Raw genomic sequence first — 12,991 nt, 5'->3', positions numbered from 1 at the left:
AAAAAAGGTGACCTGCAGTGTGAGGTGTGAACTCAGCATTGTAGCAGAATTTAGGTTGGAAGGGATCTCTGGAGGTCCCTTGTCCTGCCATCTACTTAAATCAAGGCCAACTTCAATGCTAGATGAGACTGTTCGGGGCCTTATCCAGCTGAATTTGAAAATCTCCAAGCATGAAGATCCCTCAGCCTCTCTGGTTCCCCGTTTCAGTGTTTTACAACCCCACTGTGGCTTTGTTTTCATTTATAAGTAAGAAGAGGTTCCCTTACTGCAACCTGTGCTACTTCCCTCTTGTCATTTTGCTGTGCACCTCCAAAACTGTTTGGTTCCATTTTCTCCACAGCTCCCCATTAGAGGGCCGTGGATCCTCTCTTGGCCTGTTCTGGTCAGGTTAAGCAAACTCAGCTCCCGGGAGCGCTGGCCTGTGCTCTGCCATCTCTATCCCACCATACTTCCAACTCCATTTCCACGTCTTTGAGTTTTCTGTACTGCCTCTGCGTTCCTCACCTTACACAGCCCCTTCTGAATGACCTGTCCTTTCCTGCCCAGCTGGCTCTTATTATATTAAGCTAAGTGGTATATAGTGTTTTAGTGCTATCCACGCTGTCATCTTCTTCTGTGCTCTAAGTGATTGTACTCTTGACACCAAGAGTGTCTTCTGCAAGTGCTCAAAATGAGCACAAGCCTCTATGGGCTAGTAAATAATGGTCCTAACACAATCTGCGTGATTGAAAAATGACTCTTAGCATTTCTGAACTGCACATACCATTAAATGGTCATCTGTTGCTTAATATATCTTGGAGATATGTACTAAGGGCTCAGTTCTGCCAACCTACCGTCTTTAGAAAATGCGTTGTCTCCAAAGGGGTGTACTGGATCCTGATGCCAAATAGACCTTGTTAACTTCCCACATCCTCCCCAGTCAGCAAAATCAGTACCGCAGTGGGGAGGTATTTGCCTAGAAAAGCCATCGGGTCTACCTACTGGTGGCTGAATGGATCCCCTCAAGGGGAGGGAACCGTGCAGTATCGTGTAGGGCAGGGATCTGTGCTGTCATGTGCCTGCACATGACAACATCTTTACTCCATATGTATTGTATGTGTGCATGTATACACATTGTGTAAGTGGGTATAGCCTCTATGTCCTCTGTACAAATGGTAAATAATCAAATAACGTTAAAAAAATATTCTTACGCTGTACAGGGTGGGTGTGAACTAATGTATTCCTGCTCTGGAGCCTCTGAGGTCTTCCAAGAGGTTCTTCTGTAGAGCGCATTAGTGTTGCAATTCATTATGTACAAGGATGGCAGTCTGTAAAGGAAATGATTTGGAAAATGGAATGGACTCAGGTCCCAAACTATTTCTCATATAAAAGACCAAAAATATGGCATTTAAGAAATGCGAGGAGATATGAGCAACACCATCATCATTCTCATCAATATGCAATGAAGGAATTTCTCCTCCTTACATCTTTCTCGGTACCCGAGGTGACATTAGGCAGATTCCTTCTGCCAAGAGAAAGGAACCTTTCAAACTCCATCATCTTTAAAACGCTGCTGTCCCTTATAATCCACACGAGCCACCCCTTTTCCTATGGCTCAAGAGATAGCTTGTAGCTGCACTAAGAAAATCAGTGCATTTCACTCTGTAATTGTTCCACTGTGTCCGTGATATTCACAGAGGAAAAAATATTTGAGTCTCCACTCATCCAAGGGGAAAACATTGGATGCAGCTGAATTCTGTGATATTTCTTTTCATGGGGAATAGCAGTGAGACCTCAGAACCGTTAAAGAAGTCTCTAATGGACCAAAAGCTAAAGATAGGCTAATGGCTGTATTGACATTAACCCATGAAAATATTTTTAGTCCTTTTCTTATGGACTGCTGGTTCTCTTTTAAGAAACCCACTCCCATCACTGCTGTGTATTGAGCTTCTAGCAGAAAAAGCAAGGATTTAAGAAGCATGGGGACTGGACTGCTCATCTGATTCAGTCCTGAAGAAATTTGATGTGTGCAGGGCAGTTTTGGTGAAACCGTTATAAGCTCACAGTGTTGGAGTCTTAGGGCTCTGCTGAGTTCTGTGGTGACTCTTTGTGAAAACAGGGCTGTGTGTTGTGGAGAGCAGTCCATCTGCACTCTTGCTGACAGCAAAGACAGTGATGGAGAGATGACATTACCCTGGGGTAAAATAAATTAGTAAACAATAGCTAGGCAAACCTGCAAATTCATGCAGTAGACACATGCACAGAAAAAAAAAAAAAAAAGACAAAAAGACACTGAGCTTTTAAGCCATATTTTTTTTTGTTTTGTTTTGTTGTTTTTTTTTTTTTTTTCTTATGGTAGAAATCCAAGTACTGCTGGTTTTATACAGTGACTGTGGAAGTGAAAATGCTGAATGCAATTCTGGCTGCTTTGTGAAAATGTTTTTTTCTTTTTTTCCCTCTCTCCCCAGGGCTCTGGCTGACATCTTAAGGCAGCAGGGACCAATCCCAATAGCACACTGTGAAAGAGAGACTATCTCGGCCATAGATACCTCCCCCAAAGAAAACACCCCAGTCAGGACATCTTCCAAAAACCATTACACCCCTGTGCGCACCGCCAAAAGTAACCCAGGTAAGTGCTGCTTTCCCGCTCTCTTTTCTGAGGTGGTTGTGCCAGTGGCATGTTAGAAGTCAGCAAAACATCACACTTTACCATAGCAGATTTTGAAAACTCAAATTAGGATAATAAATGTATTTAAAAGGCAATCAAATAGAGCAGAGCAGTGCAAGGATCAGTGGTGATGATTCTTTAAGGGTTTTGCTGAACAGAGTGGCTGTTCTCTCTAGGCATTTTAAAAATTCAGAATCAGTGAGGTATAAATTCAGCTCGTACCAAAATGCTTGCATTAAGCTCAGAACATTGTGTATTTCCAACCAAACACACATGCTATAAAGCATAATTGGGCTCTCTGCACACAGCAGCTGGGAAGGAAGAAATCCACCTAATGGAGGCCACCTTTTTCACTCAGGTGAACTGTAGGCTTGTGCCAAGAACAAAGTGTGGAAGGTGACCTAGATGGTATCCCAGGAGCTAAAGGACACCGGCTTGCCTTGGCCTTGGAACTGGGACACACAAATGTTTTTCTGGTTTCTGCTTCTGGGGAACTTGCTCAAATCACTTGACTGTTCTTTGCCTTGATTTCCCCAGAGGAGTAAGGATGCCAGCCTCTTAGGTAAAGATACTACTCTGATTGGTTTAATGCTTCATATATCAATAATTGTCAAAACAATGCCTTGATGGTTGCTGACCATCTTTGTTAAGTGGGATGTAGTAGGCTTCCCTTCCCTTTCACTTCTCATCTTTCAGTTGCAACTGGATGTGTGCCTCAAAGATATGCCCTCATTCAGTCACAAGCTGTTCAGCCTCACACAGAAGTTTCCGGGTGGCATTTCCTGGCCTGTGCCACCCAGAGATCAGAGGAGGTTTTGCTAATGGTTCCTTTTGGGGAAGCTTCTGAAGGAAGCCAGTGGGAGCTCTGGCTGCTCCACAACCTGCAGGACTCGACGTGCTCCCCTGTTTGTGGGTAGTGCCCATGGCTGAGGGCAGTGGCTAGTTTCACTGCCTTGTTGTGGTGACTATTAGGAAGGTTTTGCTGCAGTGTGCCACCACCCTATGGAGACAGAACCAGGTGACCGTGTTCTCATGAAGGCTCCTTTACTGCTGGGAACAAAATAATTTCCCTGAAAAGTCAGAAGGGTTTCTTTTCTCTCTGATTTTCACACAGAGGCCAGTGAACCCTATAATTTTATTTATTTATTTATTTATTTATTTATTTATTTATTTATTATGCTAAAGAATTATACCTGTGAAATAAAATGCTGGGCTGGAGAATGGTGGGGTGAGTTGTCTGGAAGAGGAAAGTGCTTTTTCAAATCTGCTGGCTCATGAGAGGCTCTGTGATGCTGCCCCCGGATAGAAACACGAGAAATAAGGGTACATGGCCAGGGAACACGTACAGGCTTCATCAGAGAGCAACTCTGACATAAGCCCTACAATGAGGTGAACCCCCTTCTGAAGCCCTCCTGTCTCTTCCTGTTGGCACCAGTGGAGTAACGGGCATCAGTTAGGGCAGGCAAACCCTGAGCAGCGATGAAATTCCTTGCTTGCAGCAGCAGAGACCAGCTGAATACTGGAAGCCTGAATTAGATGTCACATTTATGCACTGCCAAAGCTGAAAAAAAGGCAAATGGGAAGGTTTGCGAGAGGAATACCTAATTGAAGTATCCTTCTCGGGTGCCTTTCAGTAGCCAATGGCTCCAATGGATGCTCTCAGGACTTACTACTAAAGTAATGGATGCAAGGACCAGAGCATGGGTGCCATGAGTGGGGTGCTAGTACAAATATTCACGAATCCAGCTCAAGAGGAGAGGGACTTCACTTCCCGCACAACCACTGGCAGCTGTCGGAGCAGTCAGTCACGGCTGCTTGGGGCAGCCAGTTGGACCGAACGTCGCACTGAGCCCTGGCCAAAGCTGGGAAAGAAAAACTTGGTCTTGTAGTTTGCCCAAAAGAACTTGTTCCTGGCTCAGTTGTGTCCGTTATTAACATGTCCTCATATATCATATGAGACAGAAAGCTAATCACTTACAAAAGATTATGTGCTCATAAAACAGCTATACAGTTAATGCTTTTTTATATTGTTTCATTTGCAAAATAGGGCAGTGCTCCATTCTCACTGTACTTGGTTGCTCAGATTATTGCAGGAATCAGGATGAGTGAATGCTAAAATCTTTAAGGTTGGGAAGGAAGTAAAAGTTGGAGAACAAAACTGGGTTATATCACGCTAAATTGGAATAAAGCTGGTAAGCCCCAGTATAGAAGTGTAAGAGGGCTCACTATCCATCTTTCCTTTTTGAAAACAAGAAAAAAAAAAAAAGAGGGGATTGAGGGAAAGCTGAGGGGGAAAAGGAGGCAGTAGCATGTAGTGGTGGGAACCGGGCTAAGCACTGCTCACTGGTGCTGTAAATTGTCTTGAGAAGACCACAGCTGTAGTATTTTGCAGTGCGGTCTGAAGCATCAGGTCTACTGGCTGTGGTTTGTCTCATGTCTCCAGAGTATGAGAGGTTAAACAACCAGAAAGGACTACAGTAGTTGCACACAGACCGAGATTGAGTTTTATATTTGTTTTACTTGGAACTTTTGTTTCCAAACTTAAAACTAGAAGGACACCCTTAAGTCTTGCTAAATAAACCATGGCTTCATTTTTCCATCAGGCTGGTTCGGTGTCAGTGAACAAAATGATTGTGGGTGACAGTGACAAATTGAGGTGGTCCGTGGCTGAGGCAGCAGAGTCCAAACACAGCAGCGTGAGCAGGTGCTGCTGAGGACTTGCCTGCGGTGCATAGCTCGCTGGGCGCTGCTCGGTGTTTCCTGATGTGGGTATGGAGAGGTGCCCGTTTCCCACCTGCAACCGCTGCCCCTCCGGCAAGCACTCAGACAGCCCTCAGGGAGTCACAGCAGCAGATCACAGGGTGGGAGCTTCCTCTGGTAGCCCACCAAACTGTGGTCGCTGTCTCCAGCTGCTGCAAGTGGCCAAAGGAGAGCTGAAGACCAGGGCAGACACAGAGAGGAGTCCTCAGCACATTCACCTGGGCACTGCGCAGCAGGGGCTTTAAAGCTGTCAGAGCTCCACGGCGAGCAGGAGGGCCCGGTGTTAGGTTTGGTCTGCACTTCTCTGTTAAGCTTTGAGACAGAGAAACTCAGGTCTAACTAAAACTTTTTGAAGGGGAAAGAGAAAAAGTGGGTCTCTTTGTCCTAGGCATGGGGACAATTACCGTTCTTCAGATAAGGACGCTGGTCTTCAAGAAAGCTTCACCCTGCTGCCTTAGAGCTGCCGCTTTCCCCAGCTGGTGTGGGGGCTGGCTGTTCATCAGAAAGAGAATACGTTTCTGCTTGGGGGCTCCACGTGCCTGAAGGGCATCTCCTCAGGGATTCTTGCCCCTTCTGCTTTCCTCTGAGAATCAATCTTAAGTCCTTCAGGGATGGCAGGGAACAGTTCACACCCTGAACACTGAGATGTCCCACTGACATTTCTGTTCATGGCTTTCACACAGTGCTGCTGTTTTGGTACAGGTAGGTTCTTTGCAGATAAGAAAAGCCAAAGTCTGCGCCTACAGATTGCTTGGGTCAGAGCACACGTCTCCAGCTGTGCACCACCTAATTAGTATGAGCTACAGCGCTCTCTGTAGACAGGAACATTCCTTCAGCCCACACAGACCTCTTGTTAGTTCACTGTTTGCTATTGTGAGTAACAGGTATCATATGATGAGTCTGAGATTACAGGAAATCCATCTCACCTAGCTATCTATTGGCATTTTTAATGTCTCCATCACAGTAGCAACTTTAGGCCTGTCGGAAGGAGAACTCTGTTAACATTTCCCCAGTCTTCTCTCCCTGGCCGTCACCTCTCCTGACACCTGCTGTGAAGGTCAGTGCCATCCATTTGCCCAGTGGATGGCCAGCAAGCATGGACAGGAATGAGGAGGGGTGGGAGAAAGGTCAGTAGTTTTTGTGGGCTTGGAAAACGTCATACATTAGCAGCAATGCAGAGACAGGAGCTTTCGGCTCCCGTGGGGGAAGACGCTGTGTTTGGCACAAGGGGCAGAGGTCATACCAGAGGCAATCCTTCTGCATTGTCCACAGTCAGCTGGTGTGCCAGGAAAGACATGGGCAGTTCCTGTGACAGTGATGCCGATGGCCATTAGCATCTGTGGAAAAATCACGACTAGATTCTCAGCTCAGACCGCTACCTCCAATGCCGTTAGGTTTTTGAAGGTCTTCTGAAAGTCAGATGCAAGGAGATGGTTTGCTTTCACCCCAAAATGTAGTTGAGCAAAGGACCTGCAATATTCAGCCCCTGCAGAAGTTGTCTGACAGGAATTTTCTGACTGCCATGGTGGTGGAGGAGCAGCCAGCTCAGCACTAACCATCATGCAGAGAGCGACCTCGTTCCTCCCCTCCAAACCAGGACCAAACCACAAAAGACTCCAAGTAAAACTTTGAACCAGGTCTTTGGCTGGTGTAAATCAGTGTGGTACTGTTGTGGTGATGGGACGTGGGCTTGGTTTAAGTAAAGCCCTGTGGCTCAGGGAGGCAGGCCTATGGCCCAGGCTCATAGCTGGCACAAACCTATGATGCTCTGGGGCAGTGCATGGTGTGAATTGGTCATTTCTTCTCTCAGTCTCCTGGCTCTTCCGTTCTGTCTCTTCTTCATACAATTCACTTTGACAGTATTGCAAGCCTTGAGAAAGGGGATACTTGGGACCGTTAGACTGATGTGGGAAGCTCTGTGGGAGGAGAATATCTCCAAATGTGTTCAGGACAAGGTTGTCCTTGATGCCACTGTGCAATGCTTTCAGAAATGAATGTCTTCAAGGCAGAGCACCTACCCAACCATGAGGCAGGTAGGCAGGTAGGCAAAATCTGTGCCTGGACTTACGCTGCTTCTCACTACCTCCAGGATCAGGAGGCTGCAAAAACAATGACAAAACTCCTTTTTTTTGTGCTTGGAGAAAAGAATCTGGCCTACTTTTATATTCTTTTATTCTGTAAATTCTCAGCGTACCACATTGCCTCACCAACAGGATATGCTGAGTTTGGTCTGAAACCAGCCCTAGACATGCAGGTGAAGAGCTGACCTCTGGGGTACACTGAGATAATTTGCCAGTGCACAAAATCTTCTTCTATTCACCTGCTGTAGGGATGGGGGTGCCTGCAGGTGTGAAGAACAGCCTATTGACAGGATTACCACTTTCAGTGCAGCAAACAACACAGGCTAATGCTCTGATTAGCCTGATATATCTGGGGAAGGCTTTTAATAAGCCATTTGAGTCAGGATGTTCCAGAGATGTACATATTCAAAGTGCTGTTTTCAGCAGTGCCTTCCACCCAGAGGCATACTCTGAGCTTGTTCTGAATGTGAACAAATGCAGGAGAGGCCTTTAATCTTTATGGAAATTGTAGCTAACATTTCTAGCCAAACATAGGCAGAGCAGCACGGGGAGTGCATCCATCCTCCTTATCGCATGGGAGAGGAGATCACAGCAGCTGGCTGTGCCCTCCCCGGCCTGCACGTGGGTCAGCACACACGCTGGGCGTTTTGTAAGGCCAGGGTGAGCCAAGGCTCAGGTCTCCTCCAGGTTATCCACGTCTTGTCCCTGTCCGTCCTCCTTCCTTCCCTTTCCCTCCTCTCCCCCAAGTCTCCTGGCCCCTGCTTTGAATTGGTTCCTTTATTCATGAGCAAATTCTCCAGTTTCTCCCCAAAATCCCCAGCAACTATTTGAATTAATTTACCAAAGATCAGCATAGAAATGTATGTCGAAGGCGTTCAAATTCCCTGCTGCTTCACAGTTTGTGTTGTCATTTACAGCTGTTCAGGGGAATACAAAGCAGGTGTAAAATGATCCCCCAGTCCCTGCAGTAGCATTTTACAGCTCGTGCTCTGTTGTAAAGCTAGTTAAGGTGCAGGGGGGTGAAGAATTAGGGAAACAACTTGGAAAACACCCAGAGAGTTCCAGGAACAGGGTTTTTCTTTTCACTGTATTCCTAAAGAGAGAAACAGGACAAACTCTGAAACCTCTAGGATCTCTAGAAGATAAAGTGGTTGAAAGCCACTCAATCTGCTTTTCCTCCAAGCACATCTCTGTTACGGTAATCCACAATCCTTCCCACACCTTTTCCACCTAGGAAAATCCCAAATAGCTTAATGCACTTCCTGAACAGACAGAAAATGTCAGATTTTTCTGTTTCAGAGCATTTTGACTTATTCAGTGCCCTGGCATCCAGAAAACCATTGCCAAATGGGAGAGAAAGAAAATTATCCAGCAGAGAGTGGGGAGAGGTGGGTGCAGCTGGAATTGGGGCAGGATAGCTAAAATAAGACACTGCCAAAAAAATGAAATAAGACATCTCCTTTGGTGTGAGGAGCTGGGTTCCTCACCTATTTAGGACCTAGGTTAGACTGTACAGTGTCAGATAACACAGGTATTCACTTATCCCAGCTGTGCCAGAGCAGCTGATGTCCTCCCATCCTCCGTGGCATTGCCAATCTCTGTCTGGGAGATGGGAATGCAGAGCACAGAGAGGCTAACAGCTTAGTTCAAAAGATACTTGGTTTTACATCTTCCCTTGACTTCAAAATAAATGCTTAAAACCTTGTAAATACCTGTCGCTGAGTCATTTGTGCCCCAGGACCTATCAGGCTGAGAGGGGACGAGTGCTGCTGATCCCTCCAGCCCTGCTCTGAATGTGTGGGGCACGCGGCCTCGCGGCACAGGCGCGGACCTGGCTCCTTCAGTCCTGCCTCCATCTGCCAGCGAGAGCTGTTATCCCTGTGCTGGAGAGCAAGCACCTTGTCCCAGAGTATTTGTAATTCAGGAAACAGAAGAGAAGGGATGGGTCAGAAAGTCAGGTGAACCAGTGACAAAGCTGTCTCCCGTGAGCTTAATTCCCCTGATTTCAGATGGATTTTTTAAACTAGTCACTATTTCTTTGCTTATCTCGTTTTCTGGACATTTTCCTCATCCCCTGCTGCCAGTGGTTAGGGCCTGGAGCTGTGGGGATGTTTAGCCATGGGCAGTGTAAAGGTTTAGTACATGCTGCCCACTAATGACAACATTAAAGCCTGTGGTCCCAGTGCCCTCCACAGCCATGCAGCCTCCGTCCCTCCCTGCACGAGGCTGGGACTGCTGCCTCCAGCTATTGATTTAGTCTGTTCTCCTGAGGGTTTCACTGAGCTGTGAAGTTTTAGAGAAATTGGTGAAAAAGAACCTTGGGGAAAACTCCGCCCCACTAACAAGCCCCGTGAGACAGCAAAATATCCCCACTGCATATATATTGTGCAGTGAGCTTACTGGAGAATAAAAAGCAACAACATTTACAACAGTTTCTTGTGTCTCACATCCAAATATTTGCTGTGACTGATGTCAGGGTTTCAGGCATCAAAACAGCTAACAAGTGACAAAATTTAAAAATTTGCAAAAAAAAAAAAAAAAAGTCTCCACTGTGGAGAAAAACATGGGTAGGTGGAATGTGTGTGTATATACACACATATAAATATAATGTCTTGATACTCGCATGAGCCACATAGCCATGACAGAGTAGCAACATCCAGAGCTGCAGAATAAATACCAGGCCCCTGGTAAAAGTGTTTTGGTGGAATTTAGCATTCATTGAGCAGAGTGCAGTCCCAGAGCCACAAGGCCAGGCACGGCAGTGCTTATCATCCACAGCGATATCTAGAAATGCTAGGTTACTATGGGAACAGCATCTCTTTTTTAAGAGCAACTAATACAAGTTGTGAGCAGGAGAGAGGATTAAGCATATAGATTTACTTTGAAACAAAGCCTCACAGTGAAACTCAGCCTGCTGAAAACAAGACAACCACATGGAGAAGGGACAAACTTACTGAAACAGGCTTTTCTGGCATTAATGTGCAAAGAGCATCCTGTGGGCTGATGCCAGGGCCCTGCACGGTGCAGGGGATGGAGGGATCATGGGGATGTGCTGTGCCCGGCCTGGGCCATGCACCTGCTTGCTGCACACACACAGTGTGCACCTCCTTCCCAGCACCGGGCTTTGGTTTTGTAACAGTTTTACTGGATATATGAGCAAATCCTGGGGCTCAGTGGGGCACAGGAGTGATGCAGTAACACCGACCACAGGCAGTGAGAAAAGAGTTACTGGAGGATGGAGGCTGTGTGTGTAGGGGGTCCATGCAGTGCATTTGGATGCTTTCCCAATTCCTTGGTCTGTACAGCTGGATTGGGGATGGCAAATGAATACCCTTCTCAAACAACACAAAAGCAGACATGGAAACAGTTACGGAGTGTGACATATAAGGTGGGATGGTGGTTCATGTCCTCATCCTGTGTTGCTCAGAGATCTGGGCAAGGATCAAAAGCAGAGGGGTGTTCAAGCAGGTATGTAGCACAGCATGTAACTGAGAGGAGTGTTAGAGGTGCTGTGAGACAGGGTAGGACAGATATTCCTTCTCCTGGAGAGCCAGGGGTGTCTGAGCTGAAGTTGCCATCTGCCAGCCCAGCACTCAGCAGCTGCCCAGCTCAGGTCATGCATCGGAGGATGCAGCAGGCGAGGGCGTCCTGCTTCTGCTCAGGCTTTGATTGAGCCCCATCCTGGTTCTTGATTTGAACCTGCAGGCTTCCCCATTCTTCCCCCCACACTCCAGTTTCACAGGCAGTTAAGTCACCTTATGGCTCTTCTGCTGCTGAGCAGAGGGCTCCATCCGTGCCTGGTGCCTTGGGCGCTGGCTGCAGCACGTCACGTCCTTCCGTCTGCTGGCTTAGCTCATCCACCCAGCAAAACCAGCTCAGGAAGACGCCTTCCAACACTTGAAGGTGCAGGAGTGCAGTCAGGAGCAGTGCTGTGCAGGATCGTCCTGCTTCGGCAGCCCTGAGTTTGTCACCACTGAGCTGTGTCCCATGTAAATGTAGCCATGAGGAGGAGTTTCAGAGGTTGCCTGTGAGCAAGGATGCAGGAGAACCTGTGCTTAGATGCTCTGGCAGCTTGGTGCAGCTGGGATTCACCACCAGCACCTCCAAGGCTACCTTTGCTTGGAGATGAAGTGGGCTGAGTCACCAGCTGAGGTTCAGGCCACTGGGTTTGGGATTTTCCAGAACTCATTTTTGACCCCATGGCAGTATTTCATAATTAAAACCCTTCTGCTTGCAGTTAGGGTGTTTTAGTTTTAAGCTTCTCGGTATTTTCCATGGGGAAAAAAACAACTAAGCCGCTGTCTAACCAGCTCTGCCCTGAGCTGTCCTGCAGCACTGCTGGGCACTGTGGAAGGGTAAAATCGTTCCTGCAGCAGGTTCGCTTCTCCCTGTCTGCCTCCATGTGTAGTGCTGGATCAATTATTGTTTGTAAAATGCATTAGATCTTCAGATGAAAGGCAGAAACACAATGTTTTCTTCCATTAATCAGAGCAGTTTAGAGAAAACATCAATTTAAAATGTTAAAGCCAATTTGCAACTTGTATTGACAACAATTAAATTGGCCTCCAGAAGGTAATGCAACTGGTCGCTTTTGACACTGTGAGGAATGAAATCTTTATAAGGACTTTCTGTGTGTTGAGCTTCCCCCCATTTTGTGATTGCTGATCCTATCACACTCTATATAAACAGAGGTGAGGAGCTGGAAGCAATACTCTAATTAAGAACGTGCCATAGTCACTAAACTCTCCTTCCCCTCTTATTGACCCCCTGCCCAAATATTACAACTCAATCTATGCTCCGCTTTCATTCCTTTCAGCTTCCTTTGTTTTGGCGCCCAGCTGACTTTACTGAGTTAAAAATTACGCAGAAATGTACGGAAGCAAAGCTTCACCCCTTTATCCCTGGTGTTAGCACTAGAGGCTGTGGTCTCCAGCACTGGCCACAGCCTCTGTGAAGAGTGCTGGTGCTGGCACTACAAGGCCACAGGAACTCCTACAGCCTTGTCGTGGAAGTCTCTCAGCTCAGCATACAGAGCTGTGAGAATTAGGGTGATACTGGGGAAGTCACAGTTAACTTTCCATACATCGCTGGTTGCGTAGGTATTGAAGAGCTTATCTGATGTCCAGAAATGTAAGTTTCTGAGACCTTTATTAGGGAAAGCGGGAGCATCTCCAGCAGACGGTATTGCTCAGGACCCTGAAAAACTAGTTGATTTGTGGTTTTAGTCATTGAAATACTCAGAGGTTTAGCCAGGTATCTCTTACTGCCTTGTCTCAAGCTCTGCTTAGCCAGAATGATGAGATGAGAAGTCTGCAGGGCTGCCTCCCTGTTTCTTTCAGCTGTGCTTCTCTGCATGAGGCAGCTTGAGTTCTCCTTCGCAAGGCTCACGTCTTTGGGTATTCCCACCTTCTGTGATACACGAGGGGTGTTTTCTGGTGTCTTTCAGCAGGAGATTGTTTCTAGACTGAACAACAGCAGGAAGGTTTGGCTTATATTGAGGATC

At 46.7% G+C, this 12,991-nt stretch overlaps 1 protein-coding gene across 2 annotated transcripts in view; it reads left to right on the top strand.

The window, feature by feature from the left end:
• The window catches only part of SHISA6 (shisa family member 6), a 257,507-nt gene that overhangs the window by 11,967 nt on the left and 232,549 nt on the right, over positions 1–12,991 (top strand). For both annotated transcript variants that reach the window (XM_013199461.3, XM_066980305.1), the window contains exon 2: positions 2,448–2,608. In XM_013199461.3, the coding sequence (XP_013054915.3) occupies positions 2,448–2,608 (161 nt within the window). The remainder of the gene's footprint in view (positions 1–2,447; positions 2,609–12,991) is intronic.

Source organism: Anser cygnoides, chromosome 19 (genome assembly GCF_040182565.1).
Source record: "Anser cygnoides isolate HZ-2024a breed goose chromosome 19, Taihu_goose_T2T_genome, whole genome shotgun sequence".
Lineage (NCBI taxonomy): Eukaryota > Metazoa > Chordata > Aves > Anseriformes > Anatidae > Anser > Anser cygnoides.
The sequence above is the reverse complement of the archived record's forward strand: the minus strand, read 5'-3'. Positions and strand labels throughout refer to the sequence as shown.